The sequence below is a fragment of the Telmatherina bonti genome, assembly GCF_933228915.1.
Source record: "Telmatherina bonti genome assembly, chromosome: 8".
Taxonomy (NCBI): Eukaryota; Metazoa; Chordata; class Actinopteri; order Atheriniformes; family Telmatherinidae; genus Telmatherina; species Telmatherina bonti.
In genome coordinates, this window is record NC_136626.1 from 33546417 (window position 1) to 33573882 (window position 27466).

A 27466-nucleotide genomic window follows, 5' to 3' on the forward strand; every position below is an offset into this window, starting at 1 on the left:
AATCTGACTCCCATTTTCAAGTTAAACTGATGAAAGCTTGTATATATGATCTGTTTCCTCCTCCAGAGGACGTTGTCCTCAGACACTAACCAGCTCTCCACATGCAGGAGTTTTGATGTGATGAGACACTGATTTCCATTTTCAGGTTTCCTGTATTCCACCGCTTCCTACAGGACAAAGTGTCCAGAATATTTACTATCTCTAGTTTAAAAATATTCCACCAGAGAAGATGATCTGTCAGCTCATGAAAGACTGGTTCCCATTTCAGAGTCTGGATGGACTGATGTTCAGGTCTCTGCTGCTCTCTGCTGGAAAAGTCTTTGGCTTTAACCTCCTGACTACCAGTAGTTAAATTTGTCCTCTGTGGGACCTTTGTAAATATCTAAATATTTTCATCTCCCTGAATGCTACTGAACTAACACCTTTTGGTTTTTAAAGAGGACATTTAGTGCTTTTAAATGGTACCTCATTTGTGGGGGTTAAAAATGGCCTCCATTGCAACAAGCATGTTTTATGGGAAGAGCAAAAGTGCAGAATACTTTTCTTTGTGCTGATTTTTACTCGAAATTTTGTAGTTATATTTTAATTGAATATCTTATAAACACATTAAATTGTTTCTGAGATAAATATAACTATATTTTACCACAATATTTAAAAGTAGATAGATAGATGGATGGATAGAAAAATAGATGGACAGATGGGATGGATAAATAGATGGCAAGATAGATGGATGGATGGATAAATGGATGATAGCTGGATGGCTGAATAGATGAAAGATGGATAAATGGATAGATTGATTGATGGAAAGATGGACAGATAGATTGATGGATGGAAAAATAGATGGAAGGATGGACAGGTGAATGGATAGATGGATAGATTGATGGATGGAAATTTAGATGGATGAATAAATGTAAAGAGATAGATAAATGGATAGATGGATGAATGAATGGGGTGATGGATAGATGGATAATTGATGGACAGATGAATGGATAAATGGATGATAGCCGGATGGCTGAATAGATGAAAGATAAATGGATAGATTGATGGATGGAAAGATAGATGGAAGGATAGATTGATGGATGGAAATTTAGATGGATGAATAAATAGAAAGATAGATAAATGGATAGATGGATAAATGATGGACAGATGGATAGATAGATGGATGGATGGCTGAATAGATGGAAAGATAGATAGATAAATGGATAGATGGATGGATTGATAGATGGATGAATGAATGGGGTGATGGATAAATGGATGGAAAGATTGGTGGACAGATGGATGGAAAGAGATGGATGGATGGATAGATGGATGGATAGATGAATGTGAAGATGGATGGATGGACAGATGGATGACAGACAATTGGATGGATAGATTGATGGATAGAAAGATGGATGGATAAATGGATTGAAAGGTAGATGAATGGACAGATGAATGGATCATAGATAGAATAAATGTTATTCCTTTACTCAAGTCATCCTGTTTTTCTGTCATTATGTAGATGAAATGACTGACATGCAGCGGACTTAGCCACCAAGTTGTTGGTCCTTTCACATCGTGTGCTGTGTACTGAAGTCTTACTGACAAAGTTACTGACTCTGGAAAAATGGGCAATGCTCTGCCTTGCCTAGTAAGAAAAGCATGGTAAGGACCTTTTTTAGGGGAAGAAACTAAACCAGTTTGGCATCTGGTTGTTCTACAGAATTTTTGCATGACAATAGAGACAGTTAACAAGGTGAGAGTGAATACACAAAGTTGTAGAGGGGAGGGGGGACTTGCAGGAAAACCTGAAATTCTTGGGCCTTGCAGTGTTAAGCAATGTCCTCTGTAGTGGACATTTGTAGCGACACATTTTTTTTCCTGGTAGTCAGGAGGTTAATGGGAACCCAAAGTAATTTATAGACCGACATGAAAAGAGGAAACAAGTGCAACGATTTATTAAAGCATGGGTAAGATACGAATAGATTAAGGGAAAACATCTGTAATTGGTGTGTATATGAGCTGAAAAGCCGAGTAGTCGTCTTCCAGCTGGAAAGTTGGGAGATAGATTCCAGGTTTCCCCTGCTATAAGTGTCCTTAGGCAAGACACTAAACCCCAAGTTGCCCCCCGATGTGCCTATCAGGCTAATGAACTGCAGTGCTAAGTGACTGTGGAGGAGAATAAATTTGATTGGAGTTGTGTAATTAGTCTTCGGGATTATTTCTCCAGGCTTATGGAAGGACTTTCCAAAGGTCTTCGGATGTTTCTGCCTTTTCTTCCGGTCTGTCCAGATGATCCCACACTGCCTCAGTAATGTTCAGGTCCAGGTTCTTGACCTCCATCAGACCTGTTACCAAGGCCGGATTATCCAATGGGCATTATGGGCGCACGTAGGGTTAACACCAGCAGTTTGGACATGAAACTAAATGTACATAAAAGCCAGATAGTTACACCACAGTGTCTAGTGTATTGCTTTTATTTGCACTGGCTGAGCGATGTTAGAAATATTGTTTCACAGTGAATCATTCACAATTTTCACAACGTTGCGGTGGGGAAGGGGGCCCTGGAACACTCTGGGCCCGGAGGCCTCTGCCCTTTTAATCCGGCCCTGCCTGTTACCACTGATTTTCAGTCCAGTTCTTGTGTCATGTGACAAACCTCAGCCTGTTCCTCCGTTTCCCTTGCTTGAGAGTGGCTTTTGAGCAGTGCTTTAAGTGGGCCGGTAATAGTACTTTTAATTCTACCCCTTTGCATACTGGGACTACTTTTTACAGCGTATGGTGCACACCAGTACTTTTATCGGCTTTCTTCAGCAATCAGTATACACTCCTACGACTTCACCGCATATTACAGCTTATATTTGTTGATTTTTATTTTTAAAAAAAAAAAGTCGCCTCAAAAAAATGCATTGTTAAGACCAGTTTAGACGCACAACGCTTCCTGTAACGACGTCACGCCTCACGTCACGTTGTTCTCGCTTCTGTGTTTACATTGAGGTGGACGTGCTTCGGATGAGAGGAAAGCTGGAGAAAATAAACTATGGTGGCTGTAATGTTACAAACTGGAGCAGAGCTGAGTGATGACAGTAGTACTGCTTAACAGTCATTTACTACAGTAGTACTACTAACAGTCCTTTACTAGAGTAGTACTGCTTAACAGTCATTTACTAGAGTAGTACTGCTTAACAGTCATTTACTACAGTAGTACTACTAACAGTCCTTTACTAGAGAAGTACTGCTTAACAGTCATTTACTACAGTAGTACTACTAAGTTAGTAGTACTACTGTAGTAAATGACTGTTAGTCTAACAATCATTTACTACGGTAGTATTACTTACCAGTCATTTACTACAGTAGTACTGCTTAACAGTCATTTACTACAGTAGTACTACTAACAGTCCTTTACTAGAGAAGTACTGCTTAACAGTCATTTACTACAGTAGTACTACTAAGTTAGTAGTACTACTGTAGTAAATGACTGTTAGTCTAACAGTCCTTTACTACAGTAGTACTACTAAACAGTCATTTACTACAGTAGTACTACTAAACAGTCATTTACTACAGTAGTACTACTAACAGTCATACAAAAATGTGAAAAATGTTGCATTGTTTTATTCTTAATTCATGCATGAAAGGGTTAATGAACTTTAAGTTTATGTATTTACATTTCAGTGTTATTATTAATGTCCAGCAATGAGGCCTGAAGTCCATAAAAGTGTCTCCATGGCACTTTGAATTTGGCAAATGTGGATTTGATTTAGAACTTGTCATTTTTGTGCTATAAATCTATTAATCTATAGATCAATTTATAGATCTACATGTATGTATCAGCCATGTTTTTGTCCCATATTTGCACAACAACCTGACAGTGAGTCATTAAGGGAGTACCACCACTTATTTTGTTCCACTTAAAGCACTGCTTTTGAGCCATGTTTCCATGGCGACAGTTTCTGATGAGACTTCAGTGAAGAGTAGATGGATCGGCTGAAGGTCCAGGTTCATGTCGGGTCCTAGATTAGATCTTTGCTGGATTGTTTTCCTGATAGGACATGATTAGAAGACGTCGTTCATGACGCTGTAGATGTTTTCTTTGACGTGCGTCTGACTTTACTTACTGCAGGGTTGTCTGACTGACTCCATCAGAAGACGTCCAAACTTGGCCGCATCACATTTAGTCAGAACAGACACGCTGTGGCGTTTCTCCAGCGCATGGATGCGGTCCAGCACCATCATGCCGCGAGCAACAGAGCCCTGCATTTCCACGCGAACGGGGCACTCAATGCTCTCCATCACCACGCTGCTGTCGATGCAGGCCGCCATCGCATAGGCGTCATAAGAGACGAAGCCAGGTCCGAAGTACACATCTCTCTTCGTCACCATAGCCTGTTTGGAGTAGGCCCAGCATCTGGATGTTATCTTCTTCATGAAGCGAGCAGCTGGAGCATCCTGATTGATTAGTTCTTCAAAGAACTCCTGCACAAGTGAAATCAGGGTGACATATACACATTATCGTACAAACCTTTAAACCCCAGTCAGCGTGCAGACGGGATGTTTTCAGCCTCAACTGACAGATTATGAGGCTAAAATGATATAAAATGAATGTATGAATAGAAACAGCAGCATAAGGAGCTGCCAGAAGAAGAAATCAGGGTTTATTACGAATAGAAGTGTGTAGAAATAACACACAGATGAACAGTGAGAAGACTTTTCTCATCTGCATCATTCTAAAAAAAAAAAACCAAAAAAAAAAAACCAACAACACAAACTATTTACAGTTGTGCTCATATTTATTCATCCCCTTTCATTAAAGAAGGAAAAAAACAGCTGCATGTAAAATAAGCTGAAATTGACTTAAGTAATAATAAATAAAAATTCTATGAAAATCATCACATTATTTTCTAATTCTGGTTCAGTAGAAATATTTTTATTTAAAAAAGCAAACAAATATGAGAATTTATTACATATTCCATCACTCATAAACTAATATTTAGTTGAACAATCTTTTAATGTTTCCGCTCCAGTCAGGTGTTTTCTGTTCCTCTCAGTCAGACTTCTGCACCTGTTGACAGGTATTTTGTCCCTCTGTTCAACAGAAAAGTGCTCTAATTTGTCCAGGACCTTTTTTTTTGTGTGTTTTTTTCTTTCTTCAACTCAATTAAATAAAAAAAAAACAGTGTCTTATATTGCTAAATTATATTTTTGCAAATTTTTAGTTATTGTTCCTTTTTTAAGTCTCCAGTTATTTGAGTGACTGTTGTAAATTCAACCTTTACTTTAATGAAAGGGGATGAAGACATATGAGCACAACTGTACATGTTTACACACTTCTTCCTGCTCCTATTTACCTGCTGTCCTCACTAAAGCACCTCAGCTGGATCAGAAACGTCTTCTTGGCTTTATTCCAGCCACAGAGCAGCGTTTTTCAAACACCAGTGAGAGAAATTGTCCAATTTCACCTGATTGGTTTAAAAGCAACTTTGTGTTCGTCCAAAGAGACCCAGGTGAAAGATAATAAAATTCCTTTTTATCTTATTTCTATCAGAGACACTTTGGCAAGATGGACTTTGTATTGATAAATTGGTCTTTAAAAAACATTTTGCTTTGTGGCGTGTCTTGTGAGTTTTCAGTGAAAAAAAGCCTTGGCTCAAAAAGGTTGAAAAACATGACCATAGAGGATTATTCGTCTGCTTATCTCATCACTTGTGACAATGCATGGTCAACTATTGATCTTTGACTAGATATTAGCATTAATACAGCTGTCTGAATCAACATAGAGGTCTCTTAGTAACATAAAACTAATTATTTTCTTTTTATAACATAAAAATGTGATGAATATTGATTTTTTGGAAACACTTATTGTACTCATAAAGAACAGGGGTGTCCAGCTCCGGCCCTCGAGCGTCACAATTCTGCAGGTTTTCAATGTTTCCCTGCTTCAACACATCTGACTAAAATTAATGAGTCATTGTGCAGAACTTCATAGGCTGTTGGATCCATTTAATTTGAGTCAGGTGTGTTGGAGCAGGAGGACATGGAAAACCTGCAGCCCTCGAGGACCGACTTTGGACACCTCTGATAAAAAGTCTCTAAATAAACTCCACATGTTTTGGTTGGATTGTAAACCTACTGGATGGGATGTAAATGTCTGGTTGAGGAGTTTTAACCCTTTCATGCATGAATTAATAAAAACAATGCAACATTTTTATCTATATACAGTACTTTACCTCTACAGACATATGCAATGATACTTTATTTTATTAGTAATATTTAGAATTTATCATCATTTATAATTTATTTGACTGTATTCAATAAAATATTTATAAAATAATATATAATCATAATCATATTATGTAAATCTTCTATAAAATATGGAATCTATATCTGCGTCATTTTACTTTCCTATTTATCACAAAGACAAACTTGCATAATTACATCATGTTTGATTTTATCAGATATTTATTTATTCTCCAGTGAGTGGAAACGTATTGGATGACTCACAAACATCCACTGAAGTTGTTTATTTACAGAAATACCATCCTCATTCATGGATATGCAGGACAAAAAGCTTGTAAATAGGCGTCCACTATGTGGCCACTGTGCATGAAAGGGTTAAAGGTTAAACTGGGTGATGTGGTTCTTCTCGAGCACACGTCTTACCCATGTCAGAGCATTTCTGCAGCAGTATTCCCATGAAGCGACGTAAGTAGGGCAGAGGAATTCTTCCAGAACAACGTAAGCAGACTCTGGATCCACGGCAAAGTTAAACTCTGCACACAGCGTCACGTTCCCTTTTCCTGCAAAAGTAAATCATTAAAACCTTCTTTTCCACAAACACAGACATGAGGAATGATGGTCTGTTACCCTCCATGTTGCCACCCATTATGTACAAGTCTTTGAGCTTTTCTGGAAAGTATGGGTCCAGTTTGACCGCCAGTGCCAGATTTGTGAGCGGGCCGAGGGCAACCAAAGAGACCTGCAGAGAACACGGCGTCAGATCATGGACGCAGAGCTGGACCTTGTCGCTGGGACGGCGTCTCACCTGCTTCTGGTTTCCAGACACCAGTCTGATCATGGCATTGACTGCATGTTCTTGCTGGATTTTTTCCTCCCAGTGAAGGTCTTTGTCCTCTAGCACATCTCCAAGTCCATCCCCTCCAAAGTGGTCGCTCACTGGATTACTGACCCCAACCAAAGGACCGCTGGACCCTCGAAACACTGGAATCTGCAGAGAGAAAATGGCTTTGGAGTACTTTTCTTTTAACATTTTCAGTGGAAGGTTGTTCCTCATGTCATGTAGATACAGTTTCAGTGACATACCCCCTCTCGCTCGCAGACAGAGAGGACCCTCAAAACATTCTGACAAACGTCCTCAACTGCTGCATTCCCAAACACGCAGGTCACGGCCAGGATCTCCAGGTCAGGAGCTGCCAAGGCCATCAGTATAGCCTGAGCATCGTCGATGCCGCAGTCTGTGTCAATGATCACCTGCTTCTTTGTCATTTTCCCTCTAAAAGATGAAGGAAGGAGAATAATGGATTACCATTATTTCTTTGTTTAGAAAGACCATTCTCCATCCTTTACATTGGATAGTTTCAGATAACAAAAAAAAAAAAACTAAACGAAATATAACATAAATTAAGATGGATACAGAAACTTCCAATAACTTCGTCCACATCGTCTTCCTCAGATTTTCCTCATGGACTTCTTCTTGTTCCGGTTATGAATAAGAACAGAACATAGAGGGAGCGCACCGTTGATCAATATACATTTTTAAAAGAAAAAAAGAGAATAAAACATCAATGTAATCAAATGTTAATAAATGTATTTTAAGAATTCTTTTCACGTTATCTCACTATGAACTTCATACGACCTGAGAATTACCATCCTTTCCATAAAATACATGATTCTAAAGGTTTTATTATCACTGTTACCTGCAGTCTTTCTGATATCTGCTGCTCAGGACTTCTGACTGAAACTATAAAGGACTTCTATCTTCGATCCATGGAGGAAAGTATGCTTCTTTAAGTATCAAAGCTGGCAGCGGATTTCCAGCTGGTTTAGCAGATCTGATAAATAAGTCCATTTGAATCAAAAGAATGTTTATGTTTTCCTCCCAGAGAGCCACCATGATGAGCAGCTGCTCCTTCTGGGTGCTTAGTTCCCATCAGGCTCCAGACAACAGGCAGCTTCATGTTATTTCATCTGTATGTTGGTTCCAGAGACGTTCAGTCAAAGATTAAACTGCAGTTTAATGCGCAACCTGACCTTGGTGGCCTGTCAGGGTCTTCCAGTCCGTTGATTAACTGACTGTTGACATTTATTCTCAGTCAGGTTTTCAGCTGTATCACAGCAGTGAGACTGCTGTAGTTAAGATCTTTAAAATGACATTTGTTTGAGCTCAGATAGCAACAACTTTTCATTTTCATTTCTTTTTTATCTACTGGATCTCAGGGCTGCATATGACACAGTCAACCACGGCATCTCACTACACCAGCTGGAAAACTGGGTAGGACCCCAATTAACTGGTTTGAGTCCTACCTAAAATACACTGACTACTTTGTGTCTTTATGTAACTCTAAATTAGAGCAAAATAAAATAACTTGTGGCGGTTTCAAAGGCTCCATCTCTTTATTATATTCCTTAACTTATATCTTATTGTATTACTTTTTTCAGTTTTTTATTTATTGATTATTCTAATGCACCTTTTCCTGCTTCCCCTACACACTGCTGTAATGCTCCCAATGCATTATATACAGCAGTTTGAGTTGTTATGGACATTATTTGTGCAATTTAAATGAACCTGCATTGTCTTACTCTCAACTAAAACACTTGCTTTTCTCCTTTTCTATTGAATAAGACATCTAACTTTTCTTTTCAGACAGAATACCTATATATTTATATGAACTATTTTATTAATAAAGGCTGGATGAGCTTAGATTAATTAAATTCTCAGGTTTTCACTGTCAAATCTGACTAAAGTTGCACAATATTGCGCTGACAGCTAAAAATAACCCCTTTCTCTGTTATAAAAAACTTCATTTCAGACTAAAAGTATAACTGGAGGAGCTCGTTCTATTTTTAACTGGTTATAAAAGCTGTCAGACTGGTTTTACTTCTTTTTCCTAAATAAAAAAACTAAAGCAGGATTTTATTAAAGTAGATCCTCACCTTCCGTCTGCCAAGTTTAAAGGTCCCAGCAGGCGCTCCTCTGATTGGTTTAAACTGCAGGACCCAACCAAGGTGAACTAAAACGAGGGGTATCCCCCAAGCCATCGACATGAACGATTAAATTCATTTTTATATGCCACTATAAAATATACACCTCTTATAAATAAAAGGTTAATTTGTTTGTTTAAGTATCTATTTTGTTTTTTATGGACGTAGGACTTTTTTTTTAGTTACATATTTTATTTCTATCTCCCCCGCTTTTTATTTATAATACTACAGTCCAAAAGCTCTCGACGAGAAGAGGATACAGGTCAGGAGGACGACGAATCAGGTTTTTTATTTCACATATATCGTTAATTTCTGACTTGATGTGGGTTAATAATCAGCGAATTTGATCAATAAGTGGTTCACTGGACGTTTTCTCGGTGTCCAGACCGCGATGGTGTTCAGAGATAAGAGCTGCACAATGAATAACGGAGCCGCAGGGCGTGTTTACATGTGCTAACTACAGCGCATCTTCACCTCATAATAAATATAATAATCATAATATAATCATATATTATTATTATATATCTTATTATACACACACACACACACACACACACACACACACACACACACACATATATATATATATATATATATATATATATGTATATACATATACATATATATATATATATATATATATATATATATATATATATATATATATATATATATATGTATATATATATATATATATATGTATATACATATATATATATATATATATATATATATATATATATATATATATATGTATATATATATATATATATATATATATATATATATATATATATATATATATATATATATATATATATATGATAATAATATAATTAATGTTTATTTAATGTCCAGTTATCATAGTGCAACTCCAAACAGCTAACCAGGTCGAGGTCGTGTTGTTTTTATTGTATCAGCTAAGCTTGGAGGTTTATAAAAAGTGTTAAAAGTCGCTGCTGTAAAATGACTGTTTTGAGTGTTGACTTTTATCAACCAAAGTGTCCCTGTTAGGCTGACGTTGCTGCTCCTCCATCCCTCCTCCATCTCTCCTCCATCTCCACATCTCCTGTCTTTTCAGTCACCTCTTCCCAGCATCCTCATCCTCATCCTGTCCGATGCCGAACACATCAGAAGGTCAGGGAGCGAGCCTCTCCGGGACGGAGGAGCCGTCAGGACTGCAGAGGCCCGCTGATGGAGAGGAGGATCAGGGTCTGCTTGGCTCCCTGGCCCGGGACGCTGCCAGAGTGAGGCGGGCTTCCAGTGCGGAGCTCCACCTGCAGTGGACCTGTCCTGTTACTCACTCCAGAGAGAAGTTCTACACGGTCTGCTCCGATTATGCCCTCCTCAACCAGGCCGCGTCTGTCTACTGCCCCCCCACTGCAGCCAGGAACAAGAAGGACGACAGTTCCCCGCTTTTGAAGCCCAAACCCTCTGCTGAGCTCGGTTCTTGTCAGACTGGAGGGCCCCACGTGGGATCAGATGGGGACTGTGACATGGAGGACATGTCCGCGGGTCACACCAAGCCTATTCTAGCCTGGGAGATCGATACAACAGACTTCAATGCTGTGTTCACCAGAAAGATGAGAACCAGTAAGCTTGGGATTGTTTTATTTCAGGGGTGTCAAACTTCAGTCCTGGAGGGCCGGTATCCAGCAGGTTTTTCTGTTTTCCTTCAACCAACACAGCTGATTCAGATCAGACCAGCTTCTTTTCAACCTGTTTAGGAACTTCAGTCAGGTGCGTTGGAGCATGGAGACAATAAAAACCTGCAGGACACCGGCCCTCGAAGACTGGAGTCTGATACCTGTGTTTTATTTATTTATTTTTTATACTTATTTAATGCTCTTGGTAGCGCATCGCTGACAGACGTTGTGTTTTAGGTAATGGTAAGAAATGCAGCACCAAGAAGATGAGATCCTCCGACAGACCCAGCAGGAATCTGCAGGACATCCCGCCTCACGCCTCGCTGGAGGAGATCAAACAGAGAAAAGTGCTGGACTTGAGACGGTGGTAATGTCGAGTTTTCTGATTGGATGAATGTCTGCATGCATACATATGCACCTCGCTAGTCGCGGGTTGGCCCTGCGATGGACTGGCGAGCTGTCCAGGGTGTACCCCGCCTTTCGCCCAAAGACTGCTGGGATAGGCTCCAGCTTTCCCACGACCCTTCATCCGACTAAGCGGTTTGGATAATGAATGGTAGCGGGTTGGTGCTGTTTTTCTGTTAGAACTCTCCTAATTCTTGGTGTGTTAGATTAAACTACACACTGGTCAGTTTAACATGTTGCAGCGGCCGCATGAAGAACTCGGTCACACAACGTCAGAGGTGATGAGGAGGAGGATTGAGTCATGATATGATGAAGTCTGAGATAAGACAGTGTTACCGCAGAGATGCAGCTGTTGAGGGCGACCAGAGGCCTCGTCATGGGGAGGCGCCGACACACAAAGCCCGAAATTACTAATAATTTTCAACCCGTTAGATTTTAACTGTTGGAACAATAAGATGTAAATTCCTCTCGAAATCTTTTGTTGTAGCTCAAAAATAGTTTGTAAAAATGAAAAAAAATGGCAAAAAAGAAACAAACTCAACCTCTACTTTAACGGGTCCATCTTGCTAGTAACAGGGTTGGGGAGACATTGTTGCTTTTGTCTTTCCATTTGGTTTTTATTCGACAAATGTGCATCCAGATGTGTAGAAGTAATGACAGTGTCCTGACTGCTGTCCTCCGTTCAGTCAGACTGGACAGACATAGTTTGGATGCCTGTATGGACCTTAGACTGTATATAAAGAGATGGGCGGAGCCTCCGTGACGTCAGCCGTAGGTTTCTGAAAAGCTGAATTGAAGCTCGGTGGGCAGTTCCTACCATCACCATCTTGGCAGGGGCATGCGTGTCGTCTCGCCCGGAAAATACAAATATGGGTAAAGAGGTGGAGCTGAGAGGGGGGCTGTGAGCGTCATGGTGGATGATTGACATCGAGCGAACTCAGAGCTTTCTGTAGCTAAGAGCTAACTGAGCTAACCCAGAGATAACAGGAGCTAACCAGCTAACGGAGGTAAGCGGGCTAAAGCTAAGTGACGTTGTTAACCGGCTAAAAACCACGGTTGTTCTACGTTCTTCTGACTTGAAGCAGGAGATCGGGTACCTGTCAATCAAAAGGACACGCCCCTAAATATGCAGAACTTCGAGATTAAATTACTTTTAAACAGATGAGTTAGAAAACAATTCACTCCCCCCACAGTTGTCATGAAGGTAAACCTGATCTATTAAACCTAAAATGGATTTTTGATCCAGGCTGTAAACATGTTTATTTCTGCTGTAAACATGTTTATTTCTGCTGTGAAGTTGGTCTTTTTAACATGGGAGTCTATGGGGATTCGCTCTGTTTTGCAGCCCCTAGTGGATGAAGGGGGAACTGCAGTTTTATACACTTCCACATAGGCTTCACTTTTAACCGCCGGAGGCTCCGTCCATCTTTCATGTACGGTCTATGGTTTGAACAGGTGGGAGTCCAGATGCAAACTCTCCAAGCAAATGAAGCTTCATCTCTCCGACTTCCACCAGCCTAGAGATCATACCTGAGTTATTAAGACCTGCGAGGCCGAAACGAATCTAAAGTGTCAGCAGTACACCTCCCCAATCAGGACGTTTTATTGGCCCACACACATCTGTTCCCTGTAAAGACGTCTCTTTTCTGTAGTGGAGCCCTTAAACGTGTGTTTCTTTAATATCTGCTGCAGGTACTGCGTCAGTCGGCCGCAGTACAAGACGTCTTGTGGAATCTCCTCTTTGGTGTCTTGCTGGAACTTCTTATACAGCACTCTGGGTGCAGGAAGGTGAGCAGCATGTATTCACTTTTTTCTCATGCACTGAAAGCCCGAACCTTTCCAGGCATCACCCATAGGGACTGTTTATGTGACTGCAAGAAGTTCAGACAATGTGGCATTAAAGAGTCTATGTTATGCTCATCTATAGACTTTCTACAGATAGAGCTGGTAGTAGGAACTAGTTCTCTGTGTCACAAAAGACCATGTGAAAAGACAGTAACTCGCACTCAGAGCTTATTTATTAGACACAGAAAAGTTTCCACAGTTTCTGATCAGGTTCGACTCGCAACCGGATTATTTAACTAATTACATAGTCAAAATAAAACATTTATAGAGCACTTTTCATGTGCTTTACATAATTAAAACATCCAATTTGGTCTTAAAACACAAGCCTTTACACACACACACACATGCAAGTATAATACATATCAATAATTCAATTCAATTTTCAATTCAACTTTATTTATATAGCGTCAAATCACGGCAATGCCATCTCAGGACGCTTTACAGACAGAGAAAAAAACATAATGAAAGCCAATTCATAACAGCCTATATAAGGAAACCAACAGACTGAGTTGAGTCCAACTCAATCTCCCATCCTGAGAAGCACACGGCGACAGTGGGAAGGAAAAAACTCCCTTTTAACAGGAAGGAAACCTCCGGCAGAACCCGGCTCAGGACAGGCAGCCATCTGCCTCTGCTGTGTGGGGGGAAGAGGACAGAAAGACAACAGACAACAGGAACTGCTACTCCCGGCCAGGAAGACCTGCTGAGACAGGAGACATACATGTTAATGATGCAACACTGTTATTGGGGGGGAAATAAGATAAAAAGAAAGAAGCTCAGTGTATCAGGAAATGTCCCTCAGCAGTCTAAACCTATAGCAGCATAACTAAGGGATGCTAACCATCCCTAGCTATAGGACTTATCAAAAAGATAAGTCTTCAGCCTAGTCTTAAAGGTGGGGAGGGTGTCTGCTTCCCTAACACTAACTGGGAGCTTATTCCATAAGAGAGGGGCCTGATAACCAAAGGCTCTGCCTCCTGCTCGGCTCTTTGAGACTCTAGGAACCACAAGTAAGCCTGCAGTCTGCGAACGAAGTACTCTGCTTGGTATATAAGGAACAATGAGGTCTTTGATATATAGTGGTGCCCGGCTGTGGAGGGCTTTATATGTAAGAAAGATTAGACCTTTTAAACCAGAAGAGATCATCATCTAAAAGCAGGTGACATAAAAAAAATTAAAAAAAAACCTACTGAAAGAACCTTAAAATCAATAGATGTGGAAGCAATGCAGCATTTGTCCGGTCATCGCCACATTCAGCTCAGATCTGTTGAGTTGCAGGTTTGAAATGGTGTTTTTGACCAGAGAGCTTTACATGCTGGAGCACAATTAAAACACTCAGTAACGTTACGCCCCACTGGGCGTGCAGGTTGCTAACACCAGCGATGTTTCTGCGGGTGACATTTCTATTAAAAGACCAGTAATCCACCACATCTTCAGTTTGACAGGCGAGAACACGTGCAGACCGCCGTGTCGCTCTGGCATCCAGCGACAAAACGGGATTTTACAGCTTCAGGAGCTCCTCGTCTGGACTTCATCTGGGAAAATGCTCAATGCTGTTTTACTTTAATAAGTGTGTATTTGTACCTTCAGTCTTCCACCCATCTCTCAGGAGGAGGCTCTGCATATTCTGGGGTTTCAGCCACCTTTTGAAGAGATAAAGTTCGGCCCGTTCACCGGCAACGCCACACTGATGCGGTACACAACCTGCTCCGTCAGTTTATCAGGAGGCGGAGCGACTAGCTTTTCTCATTAACGTTTTCTTTTTCCAGATGGTTCAGACAAATCAACGACAATTTCCGAGTGCGAGGTTGCTCCTATATTCTGTACAAACCGCACGGAAAACACAAGACGGCAGGAGAAACAGGTGGGTTTCATCGGTCCACTGCATCCACGTAGCCCGAAACAGGACTGTAATGGCGTCTTGTCATTTGTTCAGCTGAAGGAGCGCTGATGAAACTGACACAAGGGCTGAGGGACGAGTCCATGGCCTACATTTACCACTGTCAGAACCACTACTTCTGCCCTCTGGGCTTCGAAGCCACGCCGCTCAAAGCAGCCAAGGCCTACAGGTGCGTCACATGACACCACTAAAGCTTAGTGACTCGTCTGTTTAGACAGGTGTTTTTCAACCACTGTGCCGTGAGAGATGATCAGGTGTGAGAAATTACCCAATTTCACCTGATTGGTCTAAAAAGCAGCTCTGTGTTCATCCAAACAGGTTGTTATTGCAGTGCAAGCGAACTGCATTAAAAAAAAAAAAAAAAGGGATGAGACGAGACTCTGGCCTGCGGGTGAACGTTTGTTTAGTGAACTCTTAGAGCTCAGGTACAGAGAAAAACCTTCGACTCCACTTTACCTTGTTATATTCATCACTACTTCCTGTTTGCACCAAAAGGAAACCATAGAAACCAAAGTGTTCCTGATCCATATGCTTTGTGGGTAATGAAGTTCTTATAAGCAAATCTGGGCGCACTAACCTATGTCCAAGCTCTGGAACAGATTAATTTTTTCTAACTATTAAATCATCAAATTATTTCAGATAAACATTTAACTTAAACCTCTATTAATTAACCCATGAATTAAGAATGGTCATTAACACTTATATCATTCTTCAAATAAGTTACAACACAGGTCCTCGTGAAAGATAATAAAATTCCATCTTCTTGTGTTTCTATCTAAGAGGCTTTGACAAGATGGACTTTATATTAATAATATAGACTTTTAAAAAAATAAAAAAAATTGGTTTGTAGTGTGCCTTCTGATTTTTCAGTGAGAAATAGTGTGCTTTGGCTCCAAAAAGGTTAAACTACACTGGTTTAGAAGAACTGAATAATAATGCAACAAATCTGTGAGAAAGTTGGAATTGGGGGGGGGGGGGGGGGGGGGTCTGTAACGTGACTGAGTCTCTCAGATGGAAAGGTGGTGGAGTTTCACCAGTCTGAGACAAACTGGGTCTAAAAGTTGCTCCAGAGTTTTCTATTGATAGACTGATTTAGGAATCACATATCCTGGTATCGCTCGTTTTATATCCCCACAACGATATAAAACTGTGTGGGGATGTGTCAGTCATTAGTTATGTGTCAGATGTGCTTGGGTCTGGAGTTTATTATGAGCTTTCCCCTCCATTTGACGCTGCTTTTGCTCGTTGACTCTATTCTTTATTCTGTATTCTTTATCCTGATTCCTCTGCAGGTGATAAAATGAGTTAGTTGTGTCGGAGTCCGTTGTTGGGACTGTGAGCTAGTCTGTTGTCGGTTCCACGTCGATCTTTTTATATCCAAACTGCATCCATGCGACAGAAATTTCCCCTCTTTTATGAACAAGCTAATCTGTCTGGGTTGTCTGGTCATCTTTTAGTGAATTATCCTGCTCTGAAACACGTCTGCTACCGTCTTCCTCCATGTTTGGTTATATATATTACAGCCTGCATGTAAAACAGTAAAGCAGCTTATTGTGGTGTAAATGATAGAGCCTCATAAGAAAGGATAGCCATTTTTTATCGTCCAGAGGATATGTATCGTCATATTGCCCAGCTCTAGATGATGGTGATGGCCTGGGTGGGGGTTGCCCTTTGTGTAGATGCACCCTGAGGATATCGTTTCCTTATCTGGTGCACATGTACCTGGCCATATGTCTTCTTTTAACTGTTATAGGGGCTAATAGGGCACGGGTGAGGGTGGGTGTAAGGGTACTGTGGATGTGTGTGTGTGTGTTTTATCTATTTGATGTAAAGTGTTTTATTATGTGAAGCACTTTGTATTGTTTTTAAGCATGAAAAGTGCTATAGAAATAAAGTTTGATTTGATTTATGAATCAACAAACAGTTAAAGTCTTGGTCTCTGTGTGTGAAGGGGATCTTTACCCACAAATGAAATGGAGTACTGGATCTTAATCGGGGAACCCAGTAGAAAACATCCGGCTATTCACTGTAAAAAGTAAGTCACCCTCCAGATCATTCCATGGTTCGTGCCGTTGAGCCGTTTAGCAGGAACTTCTCTGTCCAGGTGGTTGGATATCGTGACTGACCTCAACACCCAGAACCCAGAGTACCTGGACATCCGCCACACAGAGAGGGGGATTCAGCGCCGCAAAACCAAGAAGGTTCCCACCCTCAAATGTCTTCTGTCCAACACATCTGTCCACCACGGTGGCTCTAACGGCTGTTTCCGCTCCCCGCAGGTGGGCGGTAACCTTCACTGCATCATGGCCTTCCAGAGGGTGAACTGGCAAAAGCTCGGCCCCTGGGCGTTGAATTTAGAGAACCTGCGGCACGACTTCCACCACGCAGGCTCAGAGCGGGCGCGCGGGAGCGTGGCAGAGGACACGGAGGAGCGGACGTCGTCCAAGCGGCTGGCCCACCTGGGACGCTCGCACAGTATGGGAAGTCAGAAAGACAGCTGGAAATGTCTGTCCAACACTTCAGAGTACCGACAGAGGAGCTCTCCTGACAGCGACCTCGAGGAAGACGTCACAGACTGACAAGGTTCAGGGGACATTTCTAAACACGCTGCTACACTGTGCCGAGGGTGCATTTTAACGGACAAGTCTACTCAGAAACTTAGAATAAATCTGGAATTTATTTGGGAGATTTAGCTGTTGGTTATCATTCATTTTGTGCTCTAAAATGCCTAAAAATCCCCAGATTTCTTCCTGAATATTTCTATATGTACGATTATAAAACTGTCACGTGGATTCAACTCATTGTCAGACTATGAAGCAAATATGTTAGGTGTCTGGTCATGTGTCACGCTGCAGTGTCCACACATATTTCACCAGCAGCTTCTGGAAATCATTCCCTAGGCTCTCTACTAATGTCAACAAGCTTCCTCTGACTTCTTCTGCAAGTTTATCATCAAGCCGAGCACAAAGGTTTGCTAGTTTCCACCACAAGTTACAGTCTGACAGAAAGCAACAAGCCTGCATCCACCTGTGTGTGGAAACATGGCGAGTCGACGTTAAAATGGACTAAATACGTTTTAAAATGTGGTTTTAACTACTGCCGCAGGAAATACTGAAGGGAACTGATGTTTTATTCAATCCTGCCATCATGATTAGGAAAGCTTTATAGGATCAAACAAGCTCCCGTTATCTTCATTTGTTTGCTTCACGCTGTAAAAAACTATTTACAGTAAAATCCAGAACAAAAACACAGTTTATACGTTTACTTTTATCTGGGATAGTTTATTTTTATTTATTTATTTTTAAGTTTTACTCCGTAATTTCTAAATTTCTTTACAATTAAATTAAAAAAAGGAGACGCAGGAGCAAATTAGGCTCAAGGTTAAAAGATTGCAATAAAATGCAGTAAAATATTTAAATTAATTAAAAAATAACAAAGATATCATAATAACTCATTTAAAAATGCATAAAAACATATAAAGGAAAAAAAAAACAAATAAAATAACATTTATTTTAAATGGATAAACAAAGGCCAGAAGTGGTTTTATATCAGCAGGCTTTTATAAGTTAATGAAAGACGTCCAGGGACTCGAACCTGCGCTCTGCCGTACCGCGTCCACCGCTTTAACCTACAGGTCAGCACAGATACACACACGTACTGTATAACTACTACACACTTGCACTACAATAACAGAGTATTGACAATATTTCATTCTTAGCAGCTTAAGTACTTTTCTTTAAAAAATTACATCTGAAATGAAATTCTAATTAATCTGAAAGTGTGTTTTGTGAAAGTAAATAGTATCTCCTTTCAAAAAGTTGGTTATTTGTTGTTCGACATGTAAATCTGTTTCCATAATCTCACAGGTGTTGGAAAAAAATATCCAAAACCCCTGAAATAAAAACTGTACAGATGTTTTTACAGCGCAGCTGCTTCATGTTAGAAACTTAGACTGACATGAAAACGTGAGAAGAGGAGGAAACAACGTCCTCCAACAGGATCAATGAGTTGTATCAACAGCTGCTAGTTTTGTAAGCTGATAGGTAAGATTGATACGTCTGTATATGAACACAAAGAGCAGAATTTCAGACGCCGACAGTCTCATCGCTTCACCTCAACTCACGCAGTCGTATCCGCCGGCTCTACCTGGAAACGCACAATAACCCCACCTTCACTTCACCCTCAGCTCCACGCCGACACACGGTTCACTGTACGGTTACAGCGCCGTTACATGAGCAGAAACTGCCGTCCAGGCGCTTGTCGAAGCAGCCGACATGTGCTGCCAATCCTCCAGTAACAGTCATGAAGTTGATCCTGGTGTTTCGAAGAGATGGGAGAAACTTTGAAATGTGAAGCGAAGGAAGTTTAAGTCCATGTTCACGTTCAGACATCAGCTCCTCTCCTCTCTTTAGCAGCACCATGTTGTCTTTGACCCACCACAGATGTGAGGGCAGGCCTCGTCACTGTGGTTTGCTGTAGTTGTTTATTTATTTTACAATAAAACAAGATTGTTTTTATAAGCCTGTCTCATTGTAGTATTTCTTTACTGCAGTAATGGTGCTGCTTTCAGCCCAGTTACCGATCCCAGACCACCGGGGTCCCTAAAAAGTTTGGTTTGCACCTCGCGATCCTGATCTGAACCATTTAACTGTATTAAATGTCAACGCGTCCTGGTCTTGTAGAGAGATGTCAACATTTGCAGATCAAATCTAATCCTAATACACAACCAACAGTCTACCTCCACATGATCAAGTAGGACAGGAAACCGACCCCGCCGCACCGTCACCATTACTCCACCAGCAGCCTGAAAGCTCAGCCAAGGCAGGATGGATCCATGTTCTCATGTCGTCTATATACCTAAATCCTGCCTCGTGATTGGTTAATCATCCATCTGTGGTTACAAATAATGAGTTTATAAATGTATTTAATAACAAACTAAACATGTTCATTTATTACTATGTAATAAATGTCACTCTGAGGCGAGAGGAGTCACCTACTCCGGTCCTTCACAGCTGCCATCCTGCAGATTTTAGTGTTTCCCTGCTGCAACGCACCTGACACAAACCAATGGCTCATTAACAGGCAGGTTCAGAAGATGACAACCATTCATTCATTCATTCATTCATTCACCCTCTCCGCAACACAGTGATGAAACAACAAAGTGTGTTCAGTGAGAGGCTTCTTCAGGTCCGATGTAAGACTGAAAGATACAGAAGATCATTCCTGCCAGCAGCCATCAGCCTCCAGAACAAGACCTCCTCAAATTAATGATTATCTACTACAATATGGAATTTCCCTTTGGGGATTAATAAAGTATTTTTCATTTTCATTTCATTTCATTCATTCATTCATCATCCAAACCGCTTGGTCCGACTAAGGGTCGCGGGGAAGCTGGAGCCTATCCCAGCAGTCTTTGGGCCGAAAGGCAGGGTACACCCTGGACAGCTTGCCAGTCCATCGCTGAGCAAGATGACAACCAGTTACTGGAAGACCTTTTCATTTGTAACCGAGGTCTACCTCTACTGATGACGTAAAGATACAATAAAGTGCACCAGCCTGAATCACCACCAGTCAAAACCTGGAACAGATTACGTGATCAGGTCAGTGTGGCAACTGTCAATAGTATCTAGTAAAATAATAATGTTTTATTTAAAAAAAACAAAAAAAACAAAACATCTTTTAAAAAGACTTTTTAAGAATAAAACAATTCTTTAAAATAGCTGGGAACCCCAAAAAAAGAGATAATAAAAAACACAACAAACCAAAATTAGTAACAAAACCAACCAAAACCCAAATATTAGTAAAGAAATTAAGTAGTCGACTCAACCTAACCAAAGTCTTTAAGTGAAATTATCACCAAAACACAATAATTAAGATTTACTGAGAGCTGTGCGCACGCAGCACTGACAGATCATGTTTTTACAGCATCAACCAAACAGCAGAGACCGCTGCAAAGAGAAAATGCACATATTAATCTCATCCCAGCATTAACAGTCTCACACTGCAATATGAGTTTAGCTACTGATCAGCACCGACCCTCATCTCTGTCCGACACCTCGTTCATTCCAGCAGCCAGAAAACCACGTCACCTTTGGCGTGCACACCTTTAATCCATTTATAATCACGGGAGGTCGGAAGTACCGGGGAAGATACATCCACTCACACCACCACGGTGGGAAACCCGGCACGGTTACACATTTGAACCAAGTGTGTTGTAGCAGAGAAACACTAAAACCTGCAGGATGGCAGCGCTCGAGGACCAGAGTTGGTGACCCCTGCTTTAAAGCATCATCCGAACAAGATGTGGCGTCTCCAGGTCTCCACACATCCTCCTTCATGCAGCCATTTATGGACTCAGGATTCTTCCCGATCCGACGGCGTTCAGTGATAAGAGACTATTTAAGGCAGCTGCTGAGACACGGAGAGAAGCAACACCAATATGGATGTTTCTGATGATCCACAGCCACATGCGTGTGTGATCACACAGCACTTTAAACGGATGTTGAAAACGACCGATATTTAGGCCTGACCTTCTAAGATAATGTTCCAAAATCTAGGACAGGGGTGAAACAGAGATGCTTGTCCTTTGGGGGTTCAACTGTGGAATAAACTCAGTAATGAGGTAAAAAAAAAAAAATTGTAATTCTTTTTATATTTAAAAAGATTATTTATCAGTTTATTTTTGAGAGATATGCAACTTAATAAATGATTTTTCTTTATAAAAGTCACACATGGTGTAGGTAATGCATCTGCTTTTGTTATTTGTATAATTTAAGGTAACTCTACTTGTAAGCGTACATTATTAGGCATACAAGCTTTGCTTCTGCCTATTTTGTTTTTGTTTTACTTGATTGGTTTCTTTTTTTGTTGGAAATTGACAAACTGATTGTGACTGATACAAACAAAACAAAATAAACTAACTATATAAACCTACACAAATTAGAGCTCATGTTTTCAACCACAAGTCAGTTTTTTTTATTAATCTGTTTCAATCTTTTTCTGTTTGTCTGATCGTGTCTTTGAATCATAAATTATAAAAATATCTTTTTATGCAAAAAATGAATTACATGAAAGTGTTCTGATGCCATCATGGCAAAGATGGGTCTCAATGTTAAGCATTTATGTCTAATTACAAGGTGATTAATAATCATTAAGGGGGAAAAAAGAAGGTATGTAGACTTTACTGCTTTTATATTCAAACTATTAACACAGTCTTATGCATATGGCCCCATGTCTCCCACAGAACTATGCAACAGTCTCATTTTAGGCCTGTCCCGCAGGAGACGCTCCTTTTAACTGCTGCTTTAACTCTGCGATGTGAGCAGGACCGATCCGGCAACATCCACCTAGCGGACGGAAAGATATTCATCAAGGAGAATACTGTAACACAGGAGATACATGAATGCAAGAGAAAGTAGCTGACAGTACCTATCAGAGCAGCACCCTGGTTCAACCATCTTTTGCTTAGGTCTGAACTCCAACCTGAGGTTTTCCCTGATGTTTGCCACCTTATGCAAAGAAAACATTAACAGTGGAGAAAACACAACTTATTTATAGGAAAGTATCAGAATATTTAGAATATATATAGTATAAAGTATATTTGTAGAATATTTAAAGTATATTTATAGTATTAATATAGTATAAAGTACAGTATCTACTATATAATGAACCTTTTTTTTAGTTTATTAATTTAACTAACTTAGAAAGTTTGTCACACCAAATGAATAAGATGCTAGTCAAACTCTGAAATGGCTGCTAAGCTAAGCTACGCTGTAGGCTAGTCCTTATTAGCAACAATAATTAAACAATAAGGAAATTCTGTTGCAGTCTCATTAAATCATTTGTAATAATTTTGTTTTATGTTAATTATTTGTCTATAAATATGGCAGTAAAATGTACTGAAATTAAGTTTTGATAACATAACTTAGGCTAAATTACTAGCTAGCTAACTAGCTTGATTAAAAAAAAAAATCTAATTTGTAGTATTCTGGCACAAAAATATTAATATTTATGCACATACAGATCTATAATCTTTATGTATGTTTATAATATCTATTGACTAATTGTTTAATTTATCATGTTTTATCATAATTTCCCTCAAGTATTTTTCATTTATTCATATATTCATTTGATTTTATTTTCTTTGACTGTAAGTGACTGGTTTTTATGAGTTATTTCACTGTCTTTGTAAGGAACAGACAAGCAGAAACAAGATGTTATTTCTCATCAGCTCCTGACAGGTTAAAAAAAAACCCCAAGCAAACGTTGTGGAAAAAAAAAGCAGCAAAAAAATATAAATAATGAGGCATAAAAGTTACTATAGCATAAAAATAACATCAAAACTGAAGTAACATAAAACACATTCAGCTGGGTCCTTTTTACTGGTCAACATACAACCGTTCACACTGTGGCTGTTTGATCTGCCACTGAGAGTGGCTGAATATGATGGTGTGCCATCAATCCATCCCTCTTCTGGTGCTTATCCGGGGTCTTCAGTGATTAGGCAGCAGCCTAAGCAGGGAAGCCCAGACTTCCCTTTCCCCAGCCACATCTGCCAGCTCTGCGGGGGGGATCCCAAGGCGTTAGGCCAGCCAAGAGATGTAATCCTTCCAGCGTGTCCTGGGTCTTCCCCGGGGTCTCCTCCTAGAGGGACATTCCTGGAACACCTCACCAGGGAGGTCCAGGAGGCATCCTGACCAGATGCCCTAGCTACCTCAACTGGCTCCTCTTGATGCGGAGGAGCAGCGGCTCTACTCTGAGCCCCTCCCGGATGACCGTGCTCCTCACCCTATCTCTAAGGGAGAGCCCGGCCACCCTGTGGAGGAAACTCATTCAGCCTCCTGTATACGAGATCTCCTTCTTTTGGTCACGACCCACAGCTCATGACCATAGGTGAGGGTAGGAACGTAGATCAACTGGTAAATTGAGACCTTCACCTTCTGGCTCAGCTCCTTCTTCACCACGACAGACCGGCGCAGAGTCCGCATTACTGCAGACGCCGCACCGATCCGTCTGTCGATCTCACGCTCCATCCTTCCCTCACTCGTGAACAAGACCTCGAGATATTTAAACTCCTCCACTTGAGGCAGGACCTGACTCCCGACCCGGAGAGGGCAATCCACCCTATTCCGGCTGAGGACCATGGTCTCAGATTTGGAGGTGCTGATTCCCATCCCAGCCGCTTCACACTTGACTGCGAATCACTCAAGTGAGAGCTGGAGATCACGACCAGATGAACCCAACAGGATCACGTCATCTGCAAAAAGCAGACACCCAATCCTGAGGCCACCAAGCCGGATCCCCTCAGCACCTTGGCCGCACCTAGAAATTCTGTCCATATAAGTAATGAAATGTGATGAGTGGAGCAGTGGTATATTCTGTGTACGTTTCAGTGTATTTGAATTCTAACTTCTGCACACTGTTGTCCAGTTTTGTCCTCCTGGCTGCAGACTCACCCCCGCGCAGTGTCCCACTCCTCTCCACTGTTAGGATACACCACCCAGCTCATGTCTGGCCTCAGCTGCGACCTCGCAGAGTCCAGAAGCGGCTCCACCACAGCTGGAGAACAGCAGTTAACTCCTACAGCCAACAGCTGTGAACATCTGCAGGCAATCTGCACAGCGGCCACAAACGAGCTGCCGTCTGAAATGTGCTTTTCATCCTGATGACAATTGCAGCAAAAACACAAGGGAGTTGCTTTGTGACTTTAGGGAAATTAAAGATGAACTGACATTTCAGGTTTTTTTTTTTTTATTAATCAGCAGTGGTTACCTTACAGGAGAAGGAGAGCCAGGCGGTCGAGTCTGGGAACTCCCTCAGCAGCTCCACCACAGCCTCTGCTTCTTTAATACTTGGGATTGTTTCAAAAGCAAAGAGGTCAGCTCCTGCTGCTGCTAAACAGCTGACCTGTGGCCGATGCCACTCTTTGAGCTCCTTAGGAAGATAAAACATGTCAGGAACAAGTGGTTGTCACAGTAATTCAGCCTCAGCATGAAGACATTCTGTACTGACACCGTAACCAACATCAGAGGAACCGCTCACTTCAACACTCATCTGCTCTGCGTAAGCACCAGTGTACTCTGAACCATCGTGTAGAAAGGCCCCATACGGTCCTACTGAACCCGCTACCAAGGGACATGTCCGCCCTTTGAGACAGAAACAAAGCATCATGATTTCCTCTCAGCTGCTACCAGAAAATGTCAAAATGTTTATTATTTGTTACCAGAGTCAAATGTCTTGATCGTGTCTTTGGCGAGATGAACTCCGGACATCACCAGTTCTCTGGCGTGTTCAGAGTCAACGCCCAGGTGGCTGATGAATCCTGAGACACTCGCCTGGTATGTGGCCGTTGTGATAACATCAGCACCACTGAGGAGAAACCTGTTCATGTAAAGAAGCACTTGTTTGAAAGAGGGATTACAAAACTGTGGCTTGGTGGGAAAAATCAGTAGTTCCACTTTCTTCCATCATGTATAACTCTAGCTAGCTTCAGAGAACGAAATTTTATATATATGTGAGTGTATGTATATAAATATATATATATACATACATACACACACACACACACACACACACACACTATAAATAACTAAGGTTATCAGCAACAATAAAAGAATATTTAAACAAATGATAAAAGATGAGATAATTAAAAGTTATGAGGCAAATAGGGTTATTTTTTTTAAAGCAATGTATGTTGAATTCTATGATGTATTTTTCATGTAGTGAAAATTTTATGGTGTCATTGATAAGGCGGTTTTGGATTCGATAAGTACCCAACTTCTACCAAAACCTTTTTTTCAAACTTAAAAAGCTTATTTTATTTGTTGTTTGTTGTAACCAATATTTGTTCTTTTAAAAGTCATTTTTTGAATTAAATAATAAAAAAATAAAATATAAAAAAAATATATACAAAAAAATATCTGTGGGGTGAATTTATGGAACACTATCAATTATGAATTATAAAGATGCGCAACTATAAATGAGTTTTAATTTTTAAAAAAAAAAAAAAACAACACAATAAAATGAAAAAATATTCTAATTAATCCTTGAGGGAAATTACATCTAAATAAAATAACATAATGTGGTATATGAGTGGTTGTTCACTATTTATAATAGTACATGATTAAAAAGACATAATTTTTATTCAGCATAAATAACTGCAGATACGTCTACAGGAAAAGAACACAATACTGAATAGTGAACAAGTATTTGTAAAGATATATTTAGTGTTTTTGCATGTGGAATAAACGAGTGGATTGTAATGTATATTATATGAAGGTAGGATTAGATTGGCATTAAGGTCCTCCTACTCCCTTTAGAACATAAAATGACCAATTACCTTTTATGCGAACACAGCACATGGCTTTTAAAGTGAGCTGTTAAAAATGTCACTTAACACCTCCACTGTTATTAATATTTTCATGACTTTTTTGTTTTTAAGTTTTGAATAAATATAAAAACACTACTAAGTAATACATAAGTGAACGGATTAATCTTTGCAGGTCCAATGTTTTGCACAAACCTACCTGTAATGAGCATCTATTATGGCCTGGGGATTAGTGTGCAGAAGCCTGGCACTCCACAAGGGATCTCCCTATGAACACACACACACGTAGGAGGCCACTAACTCCCATTTAATTATACTTTAAACATACAACATATTAATATACATTTGTTTGACTATACTTTACTTAATTAGTTTAACCCCTGCAAATGTATTATTACATATTACATGTACATATTATTACTACTGCCCTTGTCTGTTGCATGAATGTGTTTAAACACACACAAAACATAGTATATGAGAATAAAATAAAATAAAATACAAAACCATCCAACATGCAAATTCTTCTGAAATATTAATATTTTAGTCCATGAGCTGGAGTTCAGCACAGTTCTTTAATGAGCTGTGCAGTGTGTTGTTTGTATTTACTTTAAAGGAAAATGAAATAAATAAGTCCATGGTTTCTGGCAGAAGATAAAGTAACATCAGTGATTGTTGTTTCACCTGCAGATCTGCTCCATGCGCCTCTAGTTCAGTTGCGAGTCCACCGTCCAGGATCAGCGGCCCATTTTCATGCATGACATGTCTTACACCAGCAGCCGAATCCATAAGGAAGAGCCGTACTGTTAAATATTTTTGTTCATATTAAATAATACGTAGTATAGAAGATGCGACTTCTACTATTTAAAAGTAGGAGATTCTAAACACTGTTGTTGTTCCGGGTAATAAGAGATGGGTCAAAGGTTGCATTTACAACCATCCGAATTTAGGAAAATTACAAGATGATTTCAAGCTCGACGATACCGTCAAACCACCGCTAGATGGTATAATGTACCATCAGTGCATGTGACACATACATCAGACATATATGTATATACATACGTAAACACATTTCTTTCAGCACCGTGCTTACTGTTCAAGCTCTAACTATAGTTAGCATCAGCAAACGATATTCAAACTAGCATTTTATTGGTT

General features: G+C 40.3%; 3 protein-coding genes across 4 annotated transcripts; 1 reads left to right on the forward strand and 2 right to left on the reverse strand.

The window, feature by feature from the left end:
- Nucleotides 1-3580: 3580 nt before the first annotated feature.
- LOC306759454 (inosine-uridine preferring nucleoside hydrolase) lies at nucleotides 3581-9175 on the reverse strand. The gene is made up of 7 exons (XM_079245119.1): nucleotides 9145-9175; nucleotides 7294-7483; nucleotides 7016-7198; nucleotides 6838-6949; nucleotides 6634-6770; nucleotides 4092-4449; nucleotides 3581-4015 (listed from the first exon to the last, which is right to left on the reverse strand). The coding sequence occupies exons 2-7, from the start codon at nucleotides 7474-7476 to the stop codon at nucleotides 3987-3989; spliced, it is 1002 nt and encodes a 333-aa protein (XP_079101245.1). The 5' UTR covers nucleotides 7477-7483; nucleotides 9145-9175; the 3' UTR covers nucleotides 3581-3986.
- A 1135-nt stretch (nucleotides 9176-10310) lies between these two features.
- Nucleotides 10311-18097, forward strand: LOC306759450 (basic immunoglobulin-like variable motif-containing protein; the record flags this gene model as incomplete). Its single annotated transcript, XM_079245112.1, has 9 exons — nucleotides 10311-10785; nucleotides 11076-11205; nucleotides 12936-13031; nucleotides 14679-14783; nucleotides 14858-14952; nucleotides 15025-15157; nucleotides 16940-17023; nucleotides 17093-17189; nucleotides 17268-18097. The coding sequence occupies 9 exons, from the start codon at nucleotides 10311-10313 to the stop codon at nucleotides 17565-17567; spliced, it is 1515 nt and encodes a 504-aa protein (XP_079101238.1). The 3' UTR covers nucleotides 17568-18097.
- On the reverse strand, nucleotides 13416-27193 carry LOC306759453. 2 transcript variants are annotated; one of them, XM_079245118.1, is made up of 8 exons: nucleotides 26996-27193; nucleotides 26514-26581; nucleotides 25211-25368; nucleotides 25030-25133; nucleotides 24760-24921; nucleotides 24444-24649; nucleotides 22417-22496; nucleotides 21728-22334 (listed from the first exon to the last, which is right to left on the reverse strand). In XM_079245118.1, exons 1-8 carry the CDS (start codon nucleotides 27098-27100, stop codon nucleotides 22252-22254), a joined length of 966 nt encoding a protein of 321 aa, XP_079101244.1. In that variant the 5' UTR covers nucleotides 27101-27193; the 3' UTR covers nucleotides 21728-22251. The 2 variants fall into 2 exon arrangements, with proteins under 2 accessions (XP_079101243.1, XP_079101244.1); XM_079245117.1 differs by lacking the exons at nucleotides 21728-22334; nucleotides 22417-22496 and adding an exon at nucleotides 13416-13788.
- Between the last annotated feature and the right edge of the window lie 273 nt (nucleotides 27194-27466).

Bases quoted from the DNA above. Each gene is read 5' to 3' on its own strand.
- LOC306759454 (XM_079245119.1), bottom strand. From the start codon at position 7,476: ATGACAAAGAAGCAGGTGATCATTGACACAGACTGCGGCATCGACGAT. The intron at 7,199-7,293 runs GTATGTCACTGA...TTCTCTCTGCAG, and splicing joins CTGTCTGCGAGCGAGAGGGG to ATTCCAGTGTTTCGAGGGTC. The intron at 4,450-6,633 runs GTAAGACGTGTG...TCACTTGTGCAG, and splicing joins GCAGAAATGCTCTGACATGG to GAGTTCTTTGAAGAACTAAT.
- LOC306759453 (XM_079245117.1), bottom strand. From the start codon at position 27,100: ATGGATTCGGCTGCTGGTGTAAGACATGTCATGCATGAAAATGGGCCG. The intron at 25,369-26,513 runs GTAGGTTTGTGC...TTACATGAACAG, and splicing joins ATAATAGATGCTCATTACAG to GTTTCTCCTCAGTGGTGCTG. The intron at 24,922-25,029 runs GTGAGCGGTTCC...TATCTTCCTAAG, and splicing joins CAGAGCAGATGAGTGTTGAA to GAGCTCAAAGAGTGGCATCG.